Raw genomic sequence first — 22,935 nt, 5'->3', positions numbered from 1 at the left:
GAGCATCTTCAGCATCAAGCGTACTCGTTCCTTCTCTGAGCTGACTAGTTCTGGACACAGACGGGCCAACCTGTTGAATTTCTTCACGGCCTCCTGAACTGATAGGTTGCCCTGACGAAATTCTGTAAACTCGTCATAGTGTCGGTTCGTGACCTGCGTGTGAAAGAATTCCTCGAAGAATTCTTTCTCGAAGTTGGCCCATGTCATCTGATTTACTGGCCACTTCGATTTAATCCGCTCCCACCACATGCGTGCGTCTCCTGTTAAACAGAAGGAGGCACACTTCACCTTTTCGTGCTCTGGCCAGTCTAGAAGCTCCATCGTGCTTTCCAGTGTTTTAAACCATGCCTGAGCATCCCATGGTTCGCTGGTGCCTGAGAAGTTCTCGGGCTTAATTCTCTGCCACTGGATAAGGTAAGCTTCTCTCTTAGCCCCTGCTACTGGGGCTACTGGGACTGGTACTGCAGGCTGAGCTGGTACTACCTCTGTGATTACTGGGATCAGCTAACTGCTGCTGTAGCTGAGCCACTAGTGCTGTAAGGTCTGGGGGAGGCACTGAACTACCTGCCTCATGCTGGGGCTCAGCCGCTGATGCTTTCTTAGCTGGACGTCCTCGTACCATTTTCTAAATAGCAGAGAACACAAATATATAACTAGGCTATCATGTTATAGTTAACTACTGGTAACATGTTAAATACTATCACTGTAAACATGAATTACTTAACTACCAACATGAGAGCAAACATGAAAGCACTTATAACTGATATGAAAGCTGAAAACAAAATTGAGTGAGAGATGTTCTTACTTGGAAGCTGTAGGCACAATGCTGATGTGTGTGTAGGAGATATGGAACACTGCTCTGATACCACTCTGTAACGACCCAACTCCTGGGTACTAATCTGTGAGCCGGATCGCTACATTAACTACTGAATCTACTGTGCGGAAAACTGGGTAAAATAAAAATTTCACTAGTTGACTCTATTAAACTGACAACTGATATACCCATGCTGTTATAAAGAAGGATTCAAGACCCTTTCCGGTTGGTGTACATGTGCTAAGGAGGATACTTGACCTCCCATCTGAGCTAGGAACTCAGAACTAACTTCCCAGCTAGTTGCTGATCGATCCACGGATCGATCAACTTGCTACGATTCTGTGCCCTGCTGGATCGGTCTGCGGACCGATCCGGTGATCGGTCGGCGAGACCGATCCGGTGTCTGGATCGGTCTGCCGATCCGAGCACCGGAAACGCGGATGCCTTACATTCGATGTTGGATCGGTCGGTGGCCGATCGATCTGATGAGCTCTGTATCCATGTGGATCGGTCGGCGCCGATCCGGAGAAGGAATGGCATTGGATCGGTCTGCTGACTGATCCGGTTCTGATAAAAACGACATCGAATTTCTGATTTCCAGCACTGATTCGTGCCAAAAATCGCATACACAAGTTCTAGATACATGAAAACACTCTAGCACATAAATAATAACATTCTAAACATGATAATCTAAACAAAACATAGTTCACTAAGCTATAACACCTAGCAACAAGGCTAAGTCATAAAACTAGTCATGTTAAGTATCAAAACTGAAATGGAAGCGTATAGATCCCCAAGGATCTTTATTCCAAACCCCTTGCACACACACATCATCGTAGCATCGCCCTCCAGCCTCTGCTAGTCCACTTTTCTTTTACCGGTATCTGCAGTATAAGGAAAGTAGCATCTGTAAGCTTAAAGCTTAGTAAGAAACCATCTACCTCACTAAAACATGCAACGATGCGATTATGTTTTTAAATCATGCTGTTTGAAACATACTGAATATGCAAGCATGGCATGGCATGGTATCATACAAAGCATAAACTGGAACTGAAACATGGCATAGCATATAAACTGAACATGAAACTGAACTAGTCATACATATATCTAAATCTGTACATGAACTCAAATCATGTAAACTGAACCTGAACTGAACTGAAAGCTAAATTAGTGTTCTCATCACTAGTTTCAAATTTGAAAACTATACATATAATAGATGAAAATACTAAACATGTTGTTGGGGCCCTGGCAACTGTACTTACTGTGTGCGCATCCCTACGAGACCCAGGATTGCAAGTTCCGAATCCAGCAGGGTTACTAGGTTATCTGAACCTAGAGACGACTGTGGGAGTCCAGCCCATGGATATCTGATCCAAGTACTGAATAAAAGTAAAATACTGAATACTGTTTTATTTTACTTTGCTGTTCTAGGTTATCTGAACCTAGAGCTAGGTTATCTGAACCTAGAGGCTACTGTGGGAGCCCACCCAATGGATATCTGATCCATATAGCTGTAATAACTGATAATAAACTGAATAAAATATTTCTAATACATTTTACATGCTGTTAGGACGCCTACTAGTGCATCCTTCTGAACTGGGCATTCTACCGAATACTTGGTGTGCACTAAAAGCACACCCTAAAACTGAAAACTGTAAAATTACTGAACTAACGCCAAAACTAACAAGCGAGAGCAATTATACTGCAGGTGAGGGGTTTCTTACCTCAATCGCAAGGTTTTCTTACGATTCTAACCGCTAGGTTTTCCGGAAAACTGCTCCGTTCGACGAACCGCTTACGTCATCACGTTCCTCTCCCAGAGAAGAACCTTTTTCGTGTTGGAGTCGTCGTCGGAAGATGTTCCCTTGACCCTTAGCTTGGTGTGTGCCGTGCGTGAGGAAGAGGGGAAGGAGTGAGGTGCGGCGGTTTTAGGTTTCGGGTGAAGAAAAACCACGGTGAGAAATAATCTCAAACTTCTCACTTAAATCCTTATTTTTATTTACTAATTAATTCATCCAAAATCAATTATAAATATAATTGATTCCCTCTTCTTTCAGCACGGCCCTGCTGGGTTCAACTGGTTACTAGCATTATCCCTTACAACTGGGTTCGATTCCTTCTAAAACTGGGTTCTAATTATTTTTGCTACTTCCGCTACTCGGAAAATTCCGGAAAAATATCTAAAAATTCCAGAAAAATCATAGAATAATTCTAAAATAAATTCGGGAATTTTTTCGGGCTTTACAATACGATTTGGCCATGCAATTAAAAAAATTATGTTTTTTTTTTCTAATATGCAATTAACACGCAATGAAAAAAACGTTGGTTTTCCCTTCTTTGTTTTTTTTCTTCTTCTGCCATCAAAAATGACAAACCTAATCCCTTCCCTACCAACGTCGTGCTACCATCCCTACACCCATGCAACCACTTTTCGCCCACCAACCAGAAACAGAGACAAACTTCGTGGGAGTGATCACTGTGTATGAGGCTTGACAACAGTGGTAGATCATAATACATTCATGATCTCACCCAGCGATGGTGATGATGGAAGTAGATCGTGACATGGTTGCGATTTCACCCGATGATGGCAGAACGTAACAGAGCATTGGCAATATCTCCGACATCGATTAGTGAACATATGTAGTGAGACATACATCATAGGGATTTCAACACGGAAATGTGTTGAGGTAATTCATTTCATGCATTTAGAAATAAATCTCGCTCTAATATGTTTGTTGATTCTAAAGCATGAAATACAAAAATATGAAATCTGTAAAGCTCACAATGATCTCTCATAGTAGATCTTAATCTCCATTTGTCATTGAAAGAACGATCACAAATGAATCTCCATTTGTCATTGAAAGAACGATCCCATAGAGGTATGTTCTTCTTCGCAGATTACTTACCACCTCTCTCTCTCAATTCCTTGGATGCCTCTTATATAAAGGCAAGCGAAAATAATGTCGCTTATAAAAGAGAAAAATAAAGGGTTGCTCATAAGGAGGAAGATAAAGGAGAAGAGGCACCCTTTCATCTTCTTAACTCCTACATCCATATGGCACACTTGAGTCAAAAGTAAAGCTGACCTGTAAGTCAAAGGTAAGAAAAGATCAAGCCCAATCAAGATGGGGCTTGAGTCAAGTCAAACCGAGCTCAAACTCGATCAAATCGTGGGCAGGTCAAGTCGGTCCTCCTAGGGGATCTCAAGTCAAGACCCTCCAAGTTACATTCAAGTTGGGTCTGATTTAAATCTAACTCTAATTCGACATGGTGACCATCTTTTCACTCGAAAGTGGAAGCTCGACTTTGTGGTCCCCAAATCCTCGATGCTCAACTTCATGGTTTTCAACTCCTCGACACCCGACTTCATGGTCCCTAAATCATTTACGCCCGACTCTGCAGTTCTTGACTCCTTGATGCTCGAGTACCCTAAGCGCCTCTAGCCCGAGAACCTTTGTGCTCGAGTGGGGAGGGCATGGCTAACTGAAGATGCTACGTGGCATCCCCTTAATTGAACCATGACTAATTGGGGATGTGGAAAGGTGGATGTGTGACATCCCCTCAACTAGAATGTGACTAACTAGAGATGTGGGTGTTGTTTCTCTCTATAAGGAAGTATGATAAATAAAGGTCTGCTCCCTAGGCTGAGGTACACCCATGACGGAAAAGAAACTCACACAAAATATATAAATTTCTTGATAGAAAATAATTCAAAATTAAAATTTAACTAAGATTTAATAAAAAAATAATTTAAGTGCTATAAGAGGAGCTCCTAGTTAAAAATCCATTATGTGATTTACAAAATATATATAATATATTTTATATTTCTTAAAAATGACATCAAATGTCCCAAATTCTTTTAAGAGGCATTGTTGCAATGTAAATTACCATCTTTGAAACCTGATTGTTATATTATGGAAAGGAAATGGACTGAGTTACCGTTATTTATTTGCAATCATTTAATATACTAAGGGGGCGTTTGGTTCTTTCCTAGGAATAGGTATCGGAATGGGAATCATTGTATAGTGGAATGAGAATGGGTATGAGCATGGATATCACTCTTAAAAGCAATGTTTAGTTAGTTGCATATTTTCTATCGGAATAAATCAAAATTTCCTTTTTTACCCTTAAAGGAAAATAAGAGAAAGAAATAGATGTAAGAGAAAGATGAATGTGAGAGAAAAATATGATGAAAGAGAATGATGAGAGAGAAAGTATGCTGAGAGAGAAAGTGTGATGAGAAAGAATGAAGAGAGAGAAAGTGTGATGAGAAAGAATGAAGAGAGAGAAAGTGTGATGAGAGAAAATTAGAAAAGAGAGTGTGATAGGAGAGAGCATGACGAGAGAAGATGAGAGAAAAAGTATGATGAGAGAGGATGAAGAGAGAGAAAATGTAACGAGGAAAAATGAGGAGAGAGAGTGTGATGAGAGAGATTGAGGAGAGAGAAAGTATGGTGAGAGAGAAAATGTGATGAGAAAAAAGAAAACAGTGAGTGTGATGAGAGAGATTGAGGAGAGAGAAAGTATGATGAGAGAGAAAGTGTGTTGAGGAAAAAAAAGGAGAGAGTGTGACAAGAGAGATTGAGAAGAGAGAAAGTGTGATGAGAGCGAAAATGTGATGAGAAAAAAAGAGAAAAGAGGGTATGATGGGAGAGATTGAGGAGAGAGAAAGTATGATAAGAGAGAAAGTATGATGAGAAAAAAAGAAGGAAGAGAGTGTGATGGAAAAGATTGAGGAGAGAGAAAGTATGATGAGAGAGAAAGTGTAATGAGAAAAAAAAGGAAAGAGAGTGTGATAGGAGAGATTAAGGATAGAGAAAGTGTGTGATAACATGATGAGAGAGAAAATATGATGAGAGAGGATAAGGAGAGAGAAGTGATATGAAAACAAAAATAAATAAATATATTTTGATATTTGATATTAAGGGAGAAAATTTTAGTTTTAGGTCAAGGGTATTTTTGGAATAAGGGAATATTTTAATTGATGAAAATAGGGCAATGACTCATTGAAGGGGAGGTACATGGGAATGAGTTATTACCCAATTTCAATGATTCATTCCCTTATTTGTATTCCTATTCCTCTAATCCAAACATTAACAATGACAATCAATGATTCACATTCTTATTCCACACTCCTATTCCCCTAAACCAAACACCCCCTAAGTGTTTAATTTTATTAATTATGAATCAAACTTAATAGAAAATTAAATTAATATTTTAAATACTATTGACGAAAAAAATTAATATTATAAATATTAAAGCATGTATCTTTTCTATCGAGATATATTTTGAGCAGGTATCTTTATGACCATTCCACTTATGTATTATTTTTACGACATCTGACATAGAAAGATTAACAATTAAATAATAAAAGTTAAAAAATCATAACAATTGACTTCAATTTTAATTTGGGTGTCAGCGTGAGCAACTCTCTCACATAAATGAAACTTTAATTTATTATTTATTTATTTATTTAAACTTTCAATTATATCAATAAACTTTTACTTTTTTAGATTTATGTGTTAGATTATATTATTAAATGAAAAAAATAAAAAAAATTTAGATATTCATGTGTATGTAGGATAATAAATATATAGTTGATATACTCCTCCTGACCACTAGTTAGTGATGCACATCCACAACTGAATAGTTAGGGCATCCAAAAATAATCCAAACACCGCGAGTACAAAGGCAATCCGAAATATTTTTGGATGTCCCGACCACTGAGTCGGGCGTATCAATTATAAATATAAAAGAATATGAAATCCATCTAATATGGGTTTGGCAAAATTACATTAGATTTCTAAAAATAGCAATCCTGCTAATATGGGCCCGGCCCGATTATGCTGCGTATGCTCCAGCCCATTTGCGAGCTGTGGCTCGCGTGTCTGAGGATCCGCTCTGCCAACGCCCAAACCCAAAACAAGTCGTGCTCCAAATTTGTTGTTGAAAAAGAGAGGAGACAACGAGCTGCACAACCCTTGTCGTCCTTCCGTCCTCATTCCTTCCTTCTACCCTCCGGTACCATTTCCTCTCACCTATCGCCGTCTCCCTGTAGCTCGGACTCTCTCTTCCGCCAATCGCCACCTCCTCGGCATCGCAGATCGCCGCCTTCGCCGCCGCCGCCGCCGCCGCTTCGCCATCCATCTAGGTGCGAACCCCTATCCCTCTCTTTGATCCTCCCTCTTCTTGTATCCCTAACGAGGAAAATCTATCCGTTTTTCTGATCACAATCGAACCTTCAATTTGTTCATCCCTTGGTTTGATGGGAAAATGGGTACAACGCTGTGGATTGATCTTTACGCCCTTTGTTCACCTCTGATTTGTGGATTGGCTCCTCTAGGTAGTGTGCTCTTTGTTGATATTGGTTCTCTTTCATTTGGATTTGATTACCGACTCTAGTTGCTCTGGTGAGGATGTTTCTGATTGGTTGGGCATCCTTCAGTCGAGAGGTCACCACGGCTGTGTAATTTTTTTTCCATGTGGATAAAAGGGCATGACATAAGGGGCATACCATGATTTTCTTACTTTACTATTTTATTTATCTGTAACTTTTTTGGATCCCCGCATATTGTGATTTTTAAGATTACAAGTGAAGTTGAGTTACGTTCATGATCAGGGTATTTCATGAACTGCGAAATGTTTTATCTATTTGTTCTCTATATTGGTGATTTGTTCTATCTATATTTAGTGCTAGGCAAACTGAAGTAAGCTACGTGGCTGGTACTCTAAACTAAACTTTGAAATGTTTATACTGTTCAGGCTTTAGATTTGAAGTGAAAATTCATTAGATGGATGGTACAATAGTAATTTGTGGATTGGATTTTATGCTGTCTTTGCACTTGCATGCCCATTGATGTTATTCTATGAATGTTGTAGAGGTATTTAGAGAGACAACAGTTTCATTTGATCTTATTAATTGTAAAGATAAGTTTAATTTTCCTAAGTTCAATGAAATGGTTAACAAAGTGAAATGGAATAACTGTTATGTAGTATCTACTGAAATTGATTTTGGTTATTCAAGCACACAATTAACATGCTTCATCTTGTAAATATTGATTGCGCTGAAATGGTTCTTGGTTTCTTATGATCTGGGTTTTCAATAGCTGAAGTGAAACGTCATACACTTTTTAAGGATACTGAAGTTGCATATTGATTCCAAAGCTAGTGAAGTTTCAATGCAATTATCACATTAAGTTATTGTTGTTCAATTCCATTCAAATGCAAAAAAACCAATTTTATTACTAAGTTTTTACCTTCTTATGTTATTACTTCCAAAGAGACAACCGAGCTACCATTATCTCTGTTGTTGGATAGTTGTTTGGTAGGTCTATGGAGTTAGCAATATTATGAGTATTGCTGAGTATCATGCTTCCAAAACTGGAGTAAAACTAAGGCTTTAGAAAGTTGAAGATTGTTGATGGGCGTGCTAAAGAAATGCTAGTAGAGAGAGCATAAGTGGAATAGGGAACATTGCACTAGTATACTACAATAATATCTGCTAAACAGTATTATTTTTGTAGGAATTTGGGATTGGATCTTCTTGCCTAATAGGATTTTATTTAGTTATGAGAATTAGGAAGAAAAATTAGTTTCTACGGTTGTTAATATATTTAGACAAATCCAATTTAGATAATTTCTGGCATTTTTTAAATGTTATTCCAATTAAGGTTGTCATACAAAGATGATCCTAAGATGGATTAGCTAAGTTTGGTTGGACAAACGAAGGCCAATCTGATTATTTGCAAAAGCCAGGCATGTGAGAAACATTGATAGAGAAGCATTGAAAATTATAATAGATTTAAATTTTATTGGATGATGAATGACATCATTTAAATTTGGACATATCAAGTTGGGTTTGAAATTCTCAACCCATCTAACTAACTTTTTTTCCCCTTCCTATTCCTTGCTTGCATCCAGCTATGAGATGAGAAGTTTTGTTAAAAAAAATGTGGTATCGCCACGTTAGCGGTCCTCACATGACGGGGCTCGAGAGTTCAGCCGAACCCAAATTGGTAAGTGCATGGCGGGGGTCACTAGAGGTGATAAAATTCTCTGTTGAGTTTCGACCCTCCAACCACTACAATCATTATCCCATGCACTTATCAATTGAGCCATCCTTAGAAAAATGTGGAACCGCCACATCAGCGGCCCCCCTAGAGCCGGTCCCACGGATATGGAGGGAGGTAAATGCAGGTACACAGGTGGAAAGTGCATGGCGTAGACGTTAACCCCAGGCAGTGACACCTCGGGGATCGACCCCTGGACCTTTCAGCCACAGAACCATGCACTCCCCATCTGTGCTACGCCCTGGGGGCAATTGAGCCAGCCTTAGAGCAGATAAGAAGCTTTGCTGCTTAGCCTTATTGTTGATCCTGTGTTAGTTTGAGGAGATATCAACCTTTCCCTTTATCATTGTTAGTCACCATAGTTATTTAAGGCGTGAGTCGCCTAAAAGGGTATAGGTGCTGGGCCCGAGGTGCTAGGTGCAAGACGAGGTGCGCGCCTTAGCGAAGTAAGGTGCTTTGGATATAAATATTTATAATTCAAACATATATAGAAAATTTCTGTCAAAATATTTTACTAGCAAAATTATAATCCATAAAGTATTAAACAATAATGTAAATATAAAATTCACTAATAAATAAATACGTTATACATATAATTTAAATAAATACATTATACACATAAATATAAAATATATTAACTAAAAATAAAAAATTTAATCTAAATATTTAAAACATAATTTTTTTTAAAAAAGAAATGTTTATATTAAATTAATGGGATAATTTTATTAAGATTTAATTAAACATATTTAAATTATCTCTATTATATCTAGGAGTTGATTGAAATTATTAAGTTTTATTTCATTAAAAGCTAATTTACTTCTTGTTACGCATCGCTTGTGACCGGGAGCTTGGGCGAAGCGTTCGCTGGCGTCGTGGGGCTCGTGCGACGTGTTCGTTGCGGGGCTCGCATGATGTGTTCATCGCTGGGCTTGCGTGACGCGCTCGTCACGGGGCTCGTGTGGCTTGTCCGTTGCGGGGTTCTCGTGACACGTTTGTTGCGGGGCTCATGTGACGCCTCCTCCGTGACTGTGGGCCTCATGCGACACGTCCTCCGTGGCAGTGGGCCTCGTGCGACACGTCCTCCACTACCATAGGGCTCGCGCGACGCTTCCACGGTGGCTGCGGGGCTCGCACGCCGCCTCCACGACTGCTGCAAGGCTCGCATGACACCTCCACGGCTGTCGGAAGGGTTGGCCTTTAAAAACAATTCACTTAATTAGATGAGAAAAATTGTGCCTTACACGTGTATGTCGCCTCTCAAAAGGCACGCACTTAAGCTCACTTTTTAGCACAACCAAGCATGTGTCTTCCACAACTATGATTGTCACACTATCATTAATCGAGAGGGAACATAATGCCCTCATACCAACAATGTTAATGTAGATCCAACTTTGTTGGCCCCAGACCTTATCCAAACTATTGTTATTGAGGCCTAATTAAACCTTAAGTTTCAACTAAATTTGGGCAAAGTATATTTGGTTCTAAATCAATTTAATCCAGTTCCTTTTGGGTTCAATAGGGTCCATCACTAAACCAATTAACTCAAACACGCATTTTCTTGACGTAACTATCTTATTAAATCACAAGAAACGACAAAAATATTCTGGGTATAACATGTATATTAATAACTAAAAGTAACTAATTATTGAGTATAACAACAATCAAGCCTTATCCCACTAGGTGGGGTCGGCTATATGGATCATTTTACGTCATTGAGTTTTATCTCTTACTATATCATCATCTATAATTAAATAAATTTTATCTTGTTTTATTATTGCTAACCAAGTCTTTTTTAGTCTTCCTCTTTCTCGTTTGATATGCGTGTTTGTTATAGTTTCACATCGCCTAACTGGAGTACATGCCTGTACCATTTTTAACGTCTTTCAGAGTTTTCCTTCAATAGATGCAACTTTGAATTTCTCTCTAATGCTCTCATTTTTTATTCTGTCCATTCTCGTATTTCCACACATCCACCTTAATATCCTCATCTCTACAATTCTCATCTTCTGCTTATGTGCTCGAGTTATAGCTCAATATTCAGCTCCATATAATATAGCAGATCTAATTGTGATTTTATAGAATTTTTCTTTAAGTTTTAGAAGTACTTTACGCTCGATGCTCTCCTCCATTTCAATCATCTTGCTTATATTTTATATAAGATATTTCTCTCAATTCCTCCATCATTTTGCAAAATTGATCCTAAATATCTAAAGTTCTTAATTTTAGACAACTCGTCATCTCCTATCTTAATAATTACCCCATTATGTCTAATATTGCTAAACTTAAATTTCATATATTCTGTCTTTATTCTATTAAGCATAAAACATTTCCCTTCTAGTGTTTCTTGTCAAGCTTCTAGTTTACCATTTACTTCTTCCCGTGTTGCATCTACCAAAACAATATCATCTGCAAGTAATATGAACTGCGGTACTATGTCTTGAATGTGTGCAGTGAGTTCATTCATAATTAGTGTAAAAAGATAGGGACTTAGAGCTGATCCTTGATGTAACCCTATTTTTATTGGAAATGCTTGAGTTACTCTGTCCGAAGTCTTTACTCTAGTTGTTACATCCTTGTACATATCCTTAATTAGTTCAATATATATTATGCTAACAACTATCTTTTTTAGAATTCTCCATATAATTTCTCGGGATTCTATCATAAGTTTTTTTTAAGTCAATGAATACCATATGTAAATCTTGTTTTTACTTCTGATATTTTTCAATTAATTGTCTAAGAAGATGTATAGCTTCTATTGTCGACCTTCCAGACATGAACCAAAATTGATTTTCGATCACCGTGTCTCCTTCCTTAATCTTTTTTCTATTATTTTTTTCCAAAATTTCATGGTATAACTCATTAATTTAATACTCCTATAGTTTGCACAATTTTGTATATCTCTTTTGTTCTTATATAAAGGAACTTGAATACTTATCCTCCATTGATCAGGTATTTTTTTTCGTTTTCAATATCATGTTAAATAATTTTGTAAGTCATTCAATAACTTGTTTCCCTAGGCACTTCTATACCTCTATCGGAATATCATCTGGTCCAATGACTTTTCCTTTGTACATCTTATTTAAAACTTGTTCTAAGTTTGAATTTCACAATAAAAAATTAAAATTTTATGTTCATTTGACGTATTTAAATTATTTAAGTTAAGTTGGTCACCTAAACTTTTATTAAAAAGTTGATGAAAATACTTCTTCCACCGTTTTTTTTTTATTTTTCCATCGTTTACTAGTGCCCTATTATATTCATCTTTAATACATTTTATTTGAATAAGATCTTTTGTCTTTCTTTCTCTCACTTCTGCTATTCTATAAATATTTTTCCCCCTTTTTTATATCCAATTTTTGATATAATCGTTCAAAAATTTCATTTTTTGCTTCATTCACTACTCTCTTAGCTTCTTTCTTGGCTATTGTATATTTTTTAAAGTTTTTCTCGTTTTTACAAATATATAATTTTTTAGAAGCTATTCGTTTTTTTTTCATTTTCTCTTGTACTTTCTTATTCCACCAAGATTCCTTATTTAGTGGTGCATGCCCTTTGACTCACCGAGTATACTTTTAGTTACTATTTTCAACATTGATATCATTTTATCCCATGTCATATTAGAATCACCGTATATTTCATCTAATGCTTGTACTCCTACCTTCTTCTTAAATATATTTTGTTTTCCATCTTTTAACTTCCACCACTTAATTCTATTGATACTATGTTTGAGGCGTATATCCAACACTACTAACCTATGTAGGGTCATTAAGTTTTCTCCTGGGATGACCTTGCAATCTTTACAAATCTTTCTATCCTTCTTCCTAATCATAAAAAAGTTAATTTGCGATTTATTATTCTTACTTTTGAACGTGACTAAGTGTTCTTCTTTTTTCTTAAAAAATGTATTAGTTAATATAAGGTCATATGCTATCGCAAAATTTAATATAATTTTTCCTTTCTCATTTCTCGTTCTAAACTCATAACCCCATGTACCCTTTTATATCCCTCATTTTTTATTCCGATATGCCCATTTAGATCACCTCCTATTAAAATCATTTTATTTGGCGGAATATTTTGTAATATTTTATCTAAATCGTCCTAAAATCTTGATTTAGTAGCTTCATCTAATTTTATTTGCGGTGCATATACGCTTATTATGTTCCTAGTTTCTTTCACCACTATTATCTTAACGGCTTTAATTCTCTCATCTTCTAACTACTCGTACAACTTCATTTTTTAACGAACTGTCTACAACAATACCTACTCCATTTCTTGTTTTACTTTTTTCTGTATACCATAATTTAAAACCCGAGTTCTCTATCAATTTTACGTTCTCGTCTACTTATTTTTTCTCTTGTGCACACAAAATATTAATTTTTCTCCTAATCATCTTATCTACTAACTTTATTGAGGGTTCCTATGTTCCATGTTCCAAATCTTATATTATTAATTTTCTTATCATATTTGTTCTTATCCAATGTATGGTGTGAGAATGTTTGCCTATTTAACACTACACTCAAATTCTAATGGAGATATAGTGGTCCTTGCCGATACATTATAGTCAGACTCTATAATGCGAACTCTTGCATATTAGTACTACACCCGAGTTCTGAAGATGTAGCGGTCCTTGTCGAGACGTTACAGTTGGATCCTGTAACGCGTTCCTTCTGGGGAACAACATAGCATTAGCACAATAATTTAATAGATCCATTCATTGAATATTTGTCATAGTTTTAACACTGGCTGATAACTTAACGCAACCTTCCTCCTTTATTCGGGCTGGCTGACAACTTAATGCAACCTTCCTCCTTTATTCGGGCTTGGGACCAGTTATGACTGGTTCGTCATGGGTGGAGTTAACTAATTATTGAGTATGATTATATGTAATAATCTGATACTGATTATATTGCTAACAGTAGAATTATACATGATTTCTTAATAGCTTGATTGCTGATATAGCTATAATTTGCTTTGTTGTCATTTATATTATGTGTTGTTTTTAATCTGGCATAATGTATTGTACAAATTTTTTTATTATTATTTGAACTTAATTTATTATCTCGTACATGAAATGCTTCTCCTTTCTTTTAAAATATTTATTTTAATACCATACATTCTACTAATCTATGATTGATATTTAGGTTTTTTTTTACCATAAATTCACAATATTGATATCGATTTTGACATCCATGGTTTTGATCAACCATGATGTGGTTCATATTTACTACAATTTCCCTGGGACGGGTTGGCGGGGGCGCTGGGACGAGCGTATTCGCCTTTTTGCCACAATATTTACTACAATTTAATTAATTTAGAGGTCTTCTTAATCTCCTTGAGATGACTCATGAAAATTTTCACACTACATTGATGAATGCCTTGAGTTATTAGGAAATGCCCCATGTCAGGATCAAACTTATTACTCTTTTACATGTGTACCAATGTTTTTTGCTATCTGTTTATGATTTATATTTTTCTTGTCTTGACCATTCTGTTTACTTTTTGTCTAATCTTACCAAGTTTCAGGATGTCGGTGAAAGTTTCTATGCATAAGGTTGCCACAGCTTATCTAGGCGACCTACTATATCTCTAATGTTTTTTCTCTTTGACTAAATGCATTGTGTTCAATTTGCTCTTCATGGGGAACTCCCTCCCTAAAGTGTTTAATTTCTAAATAATTTGGCAAGAAAGAAAGAAATATTGCTCACCTAACTATGTGGATCTCTAGGATTTTTGTGATAAAAATTGATATATAATTAACTATTTTTTTTGTGACTTTTTCTCTAGTTTCTTTGTTGCTTTGGTCAACAGTTCAAAATTTATTAGTAGAGGCTATTTATTTTTCTTTCTTATTTTTAAGGGCTATTCATTTTTCATAAATAATTCTTCATCTATGCGAACTCTATATGCAGTTAGACAATCTCATAACTTATTGAGTTTGCTTGTCTTTGCAAAGATTCATCTATTATTCACGGACAATTACATTTCATGTTTGTACAGGCTTTATTAACTTTAATGGAAAGTCACCATGCCAATGATGAAATATTAGGATTCAATCCTTCAATGAAAGCAAGTAATGAATCAGATGCGCTAGAGAAAGATAAAATTTCTTTTTTTGAATGTAAATCTGAGGGTGAAAATCCAGAGAAAATTGGGGAACTTGCTGTTGCTCATACAAATGATATATTTGTTTACAGACAAGATGTTGTAAAATGCAGTAAACGTGAAGGTCTACTTGGAATTGTTGTCGAAGTGGCTGGCGATTCAGACTCAGAAGGTAGCATCACAGATGACGGCAGCGAGATTGATGAAGACAAGGTTGATCCGGACCATGTTGGGAGTAATGGCGATAATAATAGTAGTAACAACTACGGTGATGATAACATCAATACTCTTCCAGATGGGCAAGTTAGAATAACTTGGAGTGATGGTGTTGAGACAATAGAAAATACTAATGATATCACGGTAGTAGACAGAAGCTTTTTGCATGGTGATATTGTTGCTTCTGCTATTGATCCAACTGGAAAATTAGGACTTGTTATTGATGTCAATATTATAGTTGATTTACTTTCTATGAATGGTGAGGTGATAAACAGTGTTTGCTCTAGAGATCTTAAACGCATAAGGGAATTTAGTGTTGGTGATTTTGTAGTTTTTGGCCCTTGGCTTGGCAGAGTGGATGAAGTCTTAGATAATGTCACTGTTCTGTTTGATGATGGATCCGTATGTAAAGTAGTTAAAGCTGACCCTCTGCGACTCAAACCTGTTTTGAAGCCAATTGTTGATGATGCAGATTGCCCATACTATCCCGGTCAAAGGGTTAGAGCTGTTTCTTCCTCTGTTTTCAAAAGTTCTAGATGGCTTTCTGGTTTATGGAAAGCTAACCGTCTTGAAGGCACGGTTATCAAAGTTCAGACAGCTTCTGTGGTCGTCTATTGGATAGCTTCAGCTTATCTTGGTATTGGTACTAATTCAGCATCTCTTCCTGCTGAAGAGCAGAATCCAAAGAACTTAACTCTGTTGTCTTGCTTTACACACACAAACTGGCAATTAGCTGATTGGTGTCTACTTTCATCTTGTCAGCAGCTATCATCTGTTGCTGATAGTATTCCAACAGAGAAATTGAAAGAACCAATAGGCGACTACAATCGCCATATAAAGAATAATCAAATAAACTCTTGCATTTATGGTGGAGCATCCACAGCTGCCATTGAACTAGAGGTTACTGATGTTGATGATCAACAATCTACACCTGGGCAACTAGTGGTTACTGATGTTGACAATCGACAATCTACACCTGGGCAAGTTACTAAAGGTTCTTCTGAATGTACTTCAACTTCTAAAGAATTTTGTAGTCATACTCAAAGTGATGATTACACAAGTAATGCTAGAACATCTATGGGTGATTCAAACGGCACTGAGTCAACTGATACACCTGCAAATTGCTTATGCAGTAGTTCTTCAGTTCCAAAGGAGGCTTCTCATGAAAGCTGGCCAACATATCGTAAAAAGCTGCGAAAAGTCTTTTTTAAGAGAGAGAAGAAAGTTCGAAAAAAAGAAGAGAATTTTGAAAGAGCACTTTTCATTGTAAACACTATTACAAAGGTTGATGTTGTTTGGCAAGATGGAATTAAAGAATATGGGCTGAAATCCACATCACTAATTCCAATTCATACTCCAAATGATAATGAATTTTTCCCTGAGCAGTATGTGATTGAAAAGGGATCCAATGAAGAAGATGGTGCTTGTGAATCTAATCGTATTGGAGTAGTAAAAACTGTCAATTCTCAAGAGCGTACTGTATGTGTGAGATGGCTTAAACCTGTGTGCCGGCTAGAAGACTTAAAGGAATTTGATTGTGAGGAAGTTGTTAGTGCATATGAACTTGATCCACATCCAGATTATGATTACTGCTATGGCGATGTTGTTGTACGCTTGCCCACTCCTACCATTTCTAATGATTTAATAAAATCTGAATTTTCTACTGAGGCACAAGTAAGTCTACCTAAAACAGAAGTATTAGCAGATGAATCAAGAAAAGAAGACCTAACTGATGAAGAGAATCAGGCCCAAAATAAAGAGTTTTGTGAGATCTTTACAAGCCTATCTTGGGTTGGAAATATAATTGGTCTCCAAGATGGTGACATTGAAGTTACATGGGCTGATGGGATGATCTCAAAGGTATACTGTCTGTTTGAGAAAACCGGACTGGTTTGAATGTTTGAGGCCTTCATAGAATTAACATAAAATCTAAATCTAAGAGTTTCCTAATTTTTTTCTTATAATATTGCTTATCTACTTTAACCCTTTTTTTGTTTTCAGGTTGGACCTCAGGAAATTTATGTTGTTGGTCGAGATGATGATGAAGTCAGTGATGATGGTGCTAGTTGGGAAACAGTTGATGAAAATGAGGTGGATGTACTCGATAGCAATGAGAAGGTTGATTCGATATGTTCATCCTTGTTAATAATAATTCTTCTTTTTTCTTTCTTTTTTATGTTTTTTATATGTATGTCTTCAATTCTAGGAAACTGATTCACAGAATCCTAGCAAGAGCCCTGTCCAAAAAGAAAAGAGTACTGCAACATCACAAGAAGACAATACTGGTGGACGAAGTGGACCACTTGCAGTATCGCTTGCTGCTTTTGATTATGTTACAAAGTTTGCAACTGGGTTACTTTTTCAGGCTAAGAAACAGTTGGACGTATCGGGTTCAGATCAGATAAAAGAAAGTGAAGTAGATTATAAAGCAAACAATGCTACTTCTGAAATGACATTAGATGAGGAGGATGAGAGTAAAGGTTTTGATGTTTCAGATGGTCTTGTTGCGCAAACGCTACATTTATGTACAGAAGGAGAGTATGATCATGAGGCAGCAACAAAAGAGACTGAAATGAAAGTTGATGACAATTTTAACCAATCATCATCAACACAGAATATTATCAGAGGAACAAATAGTATGGATGATGCATATACTTTCAAGCACTTTGATGTTGCTGAAAATCCTCAAGATCATCATTATCTTGGTGATGCTGAGGTGGTAATTGATTATTTATTCAATTTTATGCTCATTTTTTGAGGCACAATTTTCACACAACTCAGTTATACATTCTCCATATATGTGCTGTACTTTTAATCTACCATTGTCTATTTCATTCTTAATTCTTGATGTCAAATTTTTATTATGGCTTTGCTTTTTATTTAAGTTTTGTGGTTGTATTAATTATAACAATCAAAATGCAGTGTAATGGTGGAAGGAAGTGGGTTAAAAAGGTTCAGCAAGAATGGAGTATTCTTGAAAAGAACCTACCTGGTAAGTGAATATGGCTGAATAGGCATTATTCACATTCAGACATGATGAAAACTTAAACTCTACTTGTGCTCTTGTTTACAGATGCTATTTATGTACGAGTATTTGAAGACCACATGGATTTAATAAGAGCAGTAATAGTTGGAGCAAGTGGGACACCGTATCATGATGGTCTCTTTTTCTTTGATTTTTACCTTCCTCCAGACTACCCTCAAGTCCCACCGGTAACTATGTTATTGTTATCTTCTATTTTCATACACAAGTTAATGGTTTTAGCCTTTTAGATACTACCTTGCTGTTTACTATAGATCTCTTTGTTTGCTGCTCACTCTAAACTAACTGAAAATTAATCCTGTTTAGTCACTTGTGTTGATTTCTACAATCGATTCCTTTTCGTTGCTGACTCTTATTGATTCTGCAGTCAGTATATTATCATTCTGGTGGCTTGCGGATAAATCCAAATTTGTATGTGGATGGGAAGGTGTGCTTAAGCTTGCTAAATACATGGACAGGCAGGGGAAATGAAGTCTGGGATCCATCTTCTTCTAGCATCCTCCAAGTCTTGGTTTCACTACAGGGATTGGTTCTCAATGATAAACCATACTTTAATGAAGCTGGTTATGATAAGCAGATTGGAACAGTTGAAGGCGAGAAGAATGCAATACCATACAATGAAAACACCTATCTACTCAACCTGAAAACTATGCTTTACCTTTTGAGAAGGCCCCCCATGGTAAGTGCTTCAGATAGGCGGTAAGTTAAATTTTTTTTTTTTTTTTTTTTTCAGTTTACATTCCCATTGTGCTATCTTTTCTATCTGTTTTTCATTTCCTTGATTGTTTCTGACAACACACACATACATTTATTGAAAAAAACTTGTCAGTTTATTGGATTATTAAATGAAAATGCACTCACATATGCACCAACACCCACATGAGAGCATTTGTACACATGTTAATTGAAATAGCTAGTCAGTTTTATTGGACTATTAGGTGAAAGTGCGCTCATGAACACACACATAACTTGTCAGTTTTAATGGAATATCAGGCAAAATTGGAAATGATCTGTTAGTTTTATTGGATTATTAGATGAAAATGCACTCATTTCTTTTTCATTAAGAAGGTGTCGAAGTACTTGATCTTATCATAGAATTTTGAATATCTATCATGCTGAATCCATGTTGAGTTTAGTTCTTCTTGTTATGTGAACATGATAGACTTCAAAAAAATATAGTTAGTTATAATTTTTTTGTGCAATGTGGCTATTTCCTCCCTTGAAAACCAAATGTAATGTTTACATCAAGAATCTAAAATAGTTCTAGGTACTCTTGTTGATGACTATTTCCAATAATAACATATCATCCTTGGTATTCCAGTTTTTCCACATTATCTGGGGAGTCAAATCTTATCATATTTCTTATCAATCCTATTACATTTTCTTCCACATGGTTAGGGATGTGTTTTTTTTCCTGATCTTTATGTTATTGATTCAGCATTTTGAAGACTTTGTAAAGGATCACTTCTGTAGACGTGGTCATTACATTATTAAAACTTGCGAAACCTACATGGAAGGTTGCGTGGTCGGTTCCCTTACTAGCGATGCATGCTTGACTGAAAAGAGCCGGGAGCATGCTTGTTCCGTAGGTTTCAAGTTAACTCTTGCAAAAATTTTACCACGACTGATTTCTTCATTCAGGGAAGTAGGTGCTGACTGCCACCAATTCGAACATCTACTCAAATCCGAAAACCTTTCAGAAGGTTGAATCCCAAGATTTTTATGGTTTACATCGGCAGTGTTTTGGTGATGGTTTCATTATCATCGGAATTGGAACCTAACTTGGAAGGTTGTTTCATAATGCATTTAGAAAATACTTTCTGGATGCTACGGTCTCTTGTGGGTTTCTTTTGTGCTAACTATACTGTATTCGTGTCATTTTTCCCCCTAAAACATCTAGAGCTTCATGTTGATTATGTTATTATCTCATGGGAATGATTAAAATTATTCATTGTCTTCAGCAATAATTCTATACTAGTGATTCTTTGAAGATATTGCACGTTCTACTGTAATTTCAAACTATTCTTTTTTATTACAAATTTGGAGTATTATAGAATGTTTTATATGTGTTGTATAGAATAGCTATTGCTCTTTCTACCAATAGATCATCACTTCTAGTAGGCATGAATCATGTCAAATCTTGTTCAAGGTATGAACTATGCAAATGCTCCTTGTGATTTATCCTTTTTAAGAGTGGAGGGCTGTTTTGGGGAGTCTGCTAGAGGGACGGCTTCTATCTTTTGCTCCAATGAACAATGTAAAATCACTATTGATTTTACTAACTCCACAAGTTAATCTTATTATAAATATCTTATCTTTATTTGTAGGCATTTGTATCATTAGTTTTGAGAAATGATTGTCTCAACATAGTTAATTGTGACAGGGCTACTTAAAGTTGACAAATTAATTTAGGTAAAATTTAAAAGGGACTTATGTTTCTGAAAATTACTAATGGATGTTCTTTTTTGATGTACCATTAAAAAGCACCTTGTTATTTCCTCCTAAATTTATCCTTAAACCCATTAAATAAATCAGATTGAAATCTCAATTGACCGTCAACCTCAATCATTACTTTTTTTTTTTTTTTGTTAAAAAAAGAATTTTCACTTTCACTGTTTGTTCCTGTTGCCTGTTATGTTTATTGATGCTTGTGGTCTATTGAGTTAGGCTGTCAAGGAGATCAAGTTGTAAAGGATAACATAACCCTTTTCTTTTAAATTTTTATAGTTTTAGGTCAATGTAGCAATTTTATCAAAATACTATATGATTTCAAACTGTCCAAAATTTAAATGCTAGCTCCCTATTGTGTTTCGTAAACCCATTAGATTCATACCATGTCTTTCTTTTGCAATTTTAAACAGTTTAGATGTATGTAATAGTTTTGCCAACTATTGCAAATATGAGTCCACATCTTCCCTGAACCTACTAAACTCCTATAATGTCTTTTGCAATTTAGATCAGTTTTCATAAATTAGTTTTGGATAAAATTATTATATGGATCCAAACTACTCAAACCTCAAATATGAACTTCTATCATGTTCTCTCGACTCATTGAGTTCATACAATTTTTTAATATAATAATATTTTTAAATTGCTATATGGATCTAAACTGTTCAAAATTTATAAACAAGAACCCTCTGTTGTGTTTCATATATCGATTAGATTGTTTCCTGGGCCATTTTGCATTTTCTAATTTAGACCAATTTAAATCCATGTACTCATTTTAGTCAAAATTAATTCATAAACTCAAATTGCTTAAGTTTCACAATAAGTGCGCCAAAGGCTCCTTAGATTCTAATATACATCTAAATGGACAAATCGTTGGATTTCTATCTATAATCTACTAGATGGATAGTACTTATTTTGCAGATAACTTGAGCTGAGAATCTCAAGCTGTCGACCTAGCTAAATAGGTCAATCACCAATTTCATCTGGAGTTATCCAAGTTTGAGTGGGAGAGGGACTTTTCTAAGTCGTTGATTTGCCAAGTTGTGAGTTAACGAGTGCTCCGAATGTCATGTCGATGAAGTGATATCGAAGGCTCGAGATGAACGTCGAACAAACCTGGAGCTAAGTTCGAGTGGATTGCATGAGGAATGTTATGCCCCGGAGGTGTACTTGTCCGACGAAACAGATGATACTCTTGTGTGATAATATTTGATAGAATATAATATAAGTTCATAAATTAGAAATAAATACACAGCGGAAGGATTTACTCAATCCACTAAAACATGAAAAAAAAAACATAAGATAACTGCATACTGATATGACTTTATCACAATAAGTATCATAACCGAACAAAAGTACACCACAAGACTGAATCCACATAAAAGTTAATTATTACATAAACAAGTTTGGAAACAAAGACAAAATGCAAGTAAAAGCATTAGCAGAAAAATTCTTGATGCGAAGTGGGACTAGCAAACAGAACTTTCAAGCGACTCCATAGATTCTCTATCTACTACATGGGGAAAGAAAGCATACATGGGGTAGTGAATCCAAATGACTCAGCGGGTAATGGAAAATAGATAGTGCATGGTTAAACGTGTAAGGAGATCAAAGTATATAAACTCACAGGTAGTATCATTATACTCAACTATAAACAACAAATAAAATGCACATACCAGAACCCGTCTAACATCTATAGTATAATGATCAGTAATCACTGGGGATCTGTAATAGACTACATGAGCAACATATGATGACATAATATGTATGATAAATAAACATGTATGATAATGTTAGGCATATGCAACATCCATATCTCAAGCAAATACAACATATTATAGGCATATGCAATAAGTATTTCCAAGATATGCAATACGCATCATCTGTATACATATATGTGTCATTCCTATACATCACTTCAGCTACCATGACATTTGTGTGACAAAGTGGGTAAGACTATGGCAACTGCTTATAGGGGATCGGTGGCCGGCTTGAAGGGGAGTTAGATAGACGGCACCCCCAAATCCTCGTTTCCTACACTCGTTAGTATGCGCAGCGGAAATACAAACTAACTACAAATATGAAAGCTAAACACTAAAGGCAAGAAAAACAAGCAAACCGCTAACACGTTCGTTTAACGTGATTTGGAGATTAGGGCTCCTACTCCACGGCGTGTCCTTGAGGTGGATGATTCCGATCTGTCGGTGGATTAGCCCCCGGCAAACTCCGGCTATCTCAAGTAG

General features: G+C 36.1%; 1 protein-coding gene across 4 annotated transcripts; it reads left to right on the top strand.

The window, feature by feature from the left end:
• Positions 1–6,746: 6,746 nt before the first annotated feature.
• LOC122033530 (probable ubiquitin-conjugating enzyme E2 23) lies at positions 6,747–20,204 on the top strand. 4 transcript variants are annotated; one of them, XM_042592577.1, is made up of 8 exons: positions 6,747–6,965; positions 14,881–17,061; positions 17,203–17,319; positions 17,408–17,920; positions 18,124–18,193; positions 18,275–18,414; positions 18,612–18,923; positions 19,886–20,204. In XM_042592577.1, exons 2-8 carry the CDS (start codon positions 14,896–14,898, stop codon positions 19,898–19,900), a joined length of 3,333 nt encoding a protein of 1,110 aa, XP_042448511.1. In that variant the 5' UTR covers positions 6,747–6,965; positions 14,881–14,895; the 3' UTR covers positions 19,901–20,204. The 4 variants fall into 4 exon arrangements, with proteins under 4 accessions (XP_042448511.1, XP_042448508.1, XP_042448510.1 ...); XM_042592574.1 differs by having other exon boundaries at positions 19,683–20,204; XM_042592576.1 differs by lacking the exon at positions 19,886–20,204 and adding an exon at positions 19,683–19,842 and having other exon boundaries at positions 18,612–18,943.
• Positions 20,205–22,935: the final 2,731 nt, after the last annotated feature.

Source organism: Zingiber officinale, chromosome 11B, assembly GCF_018446385.1.
Source record: "Zingiber officinale cultivar Zhangliang chromosome 11B, Zo_v1.1, whole genome shotgun sequence".
NCBI classification, from domain to species: Eukaryota; Viridiplantae; Streptophyta; class Magnoliopsida; order Zingiberales; family Zingiberaceae; genus Zingiber; species Zingiber officinale.
Note: the sequence above shows the minus strand (reverse complement) of the source record. Positions and strands in the feature narration are given on the sequence as shown.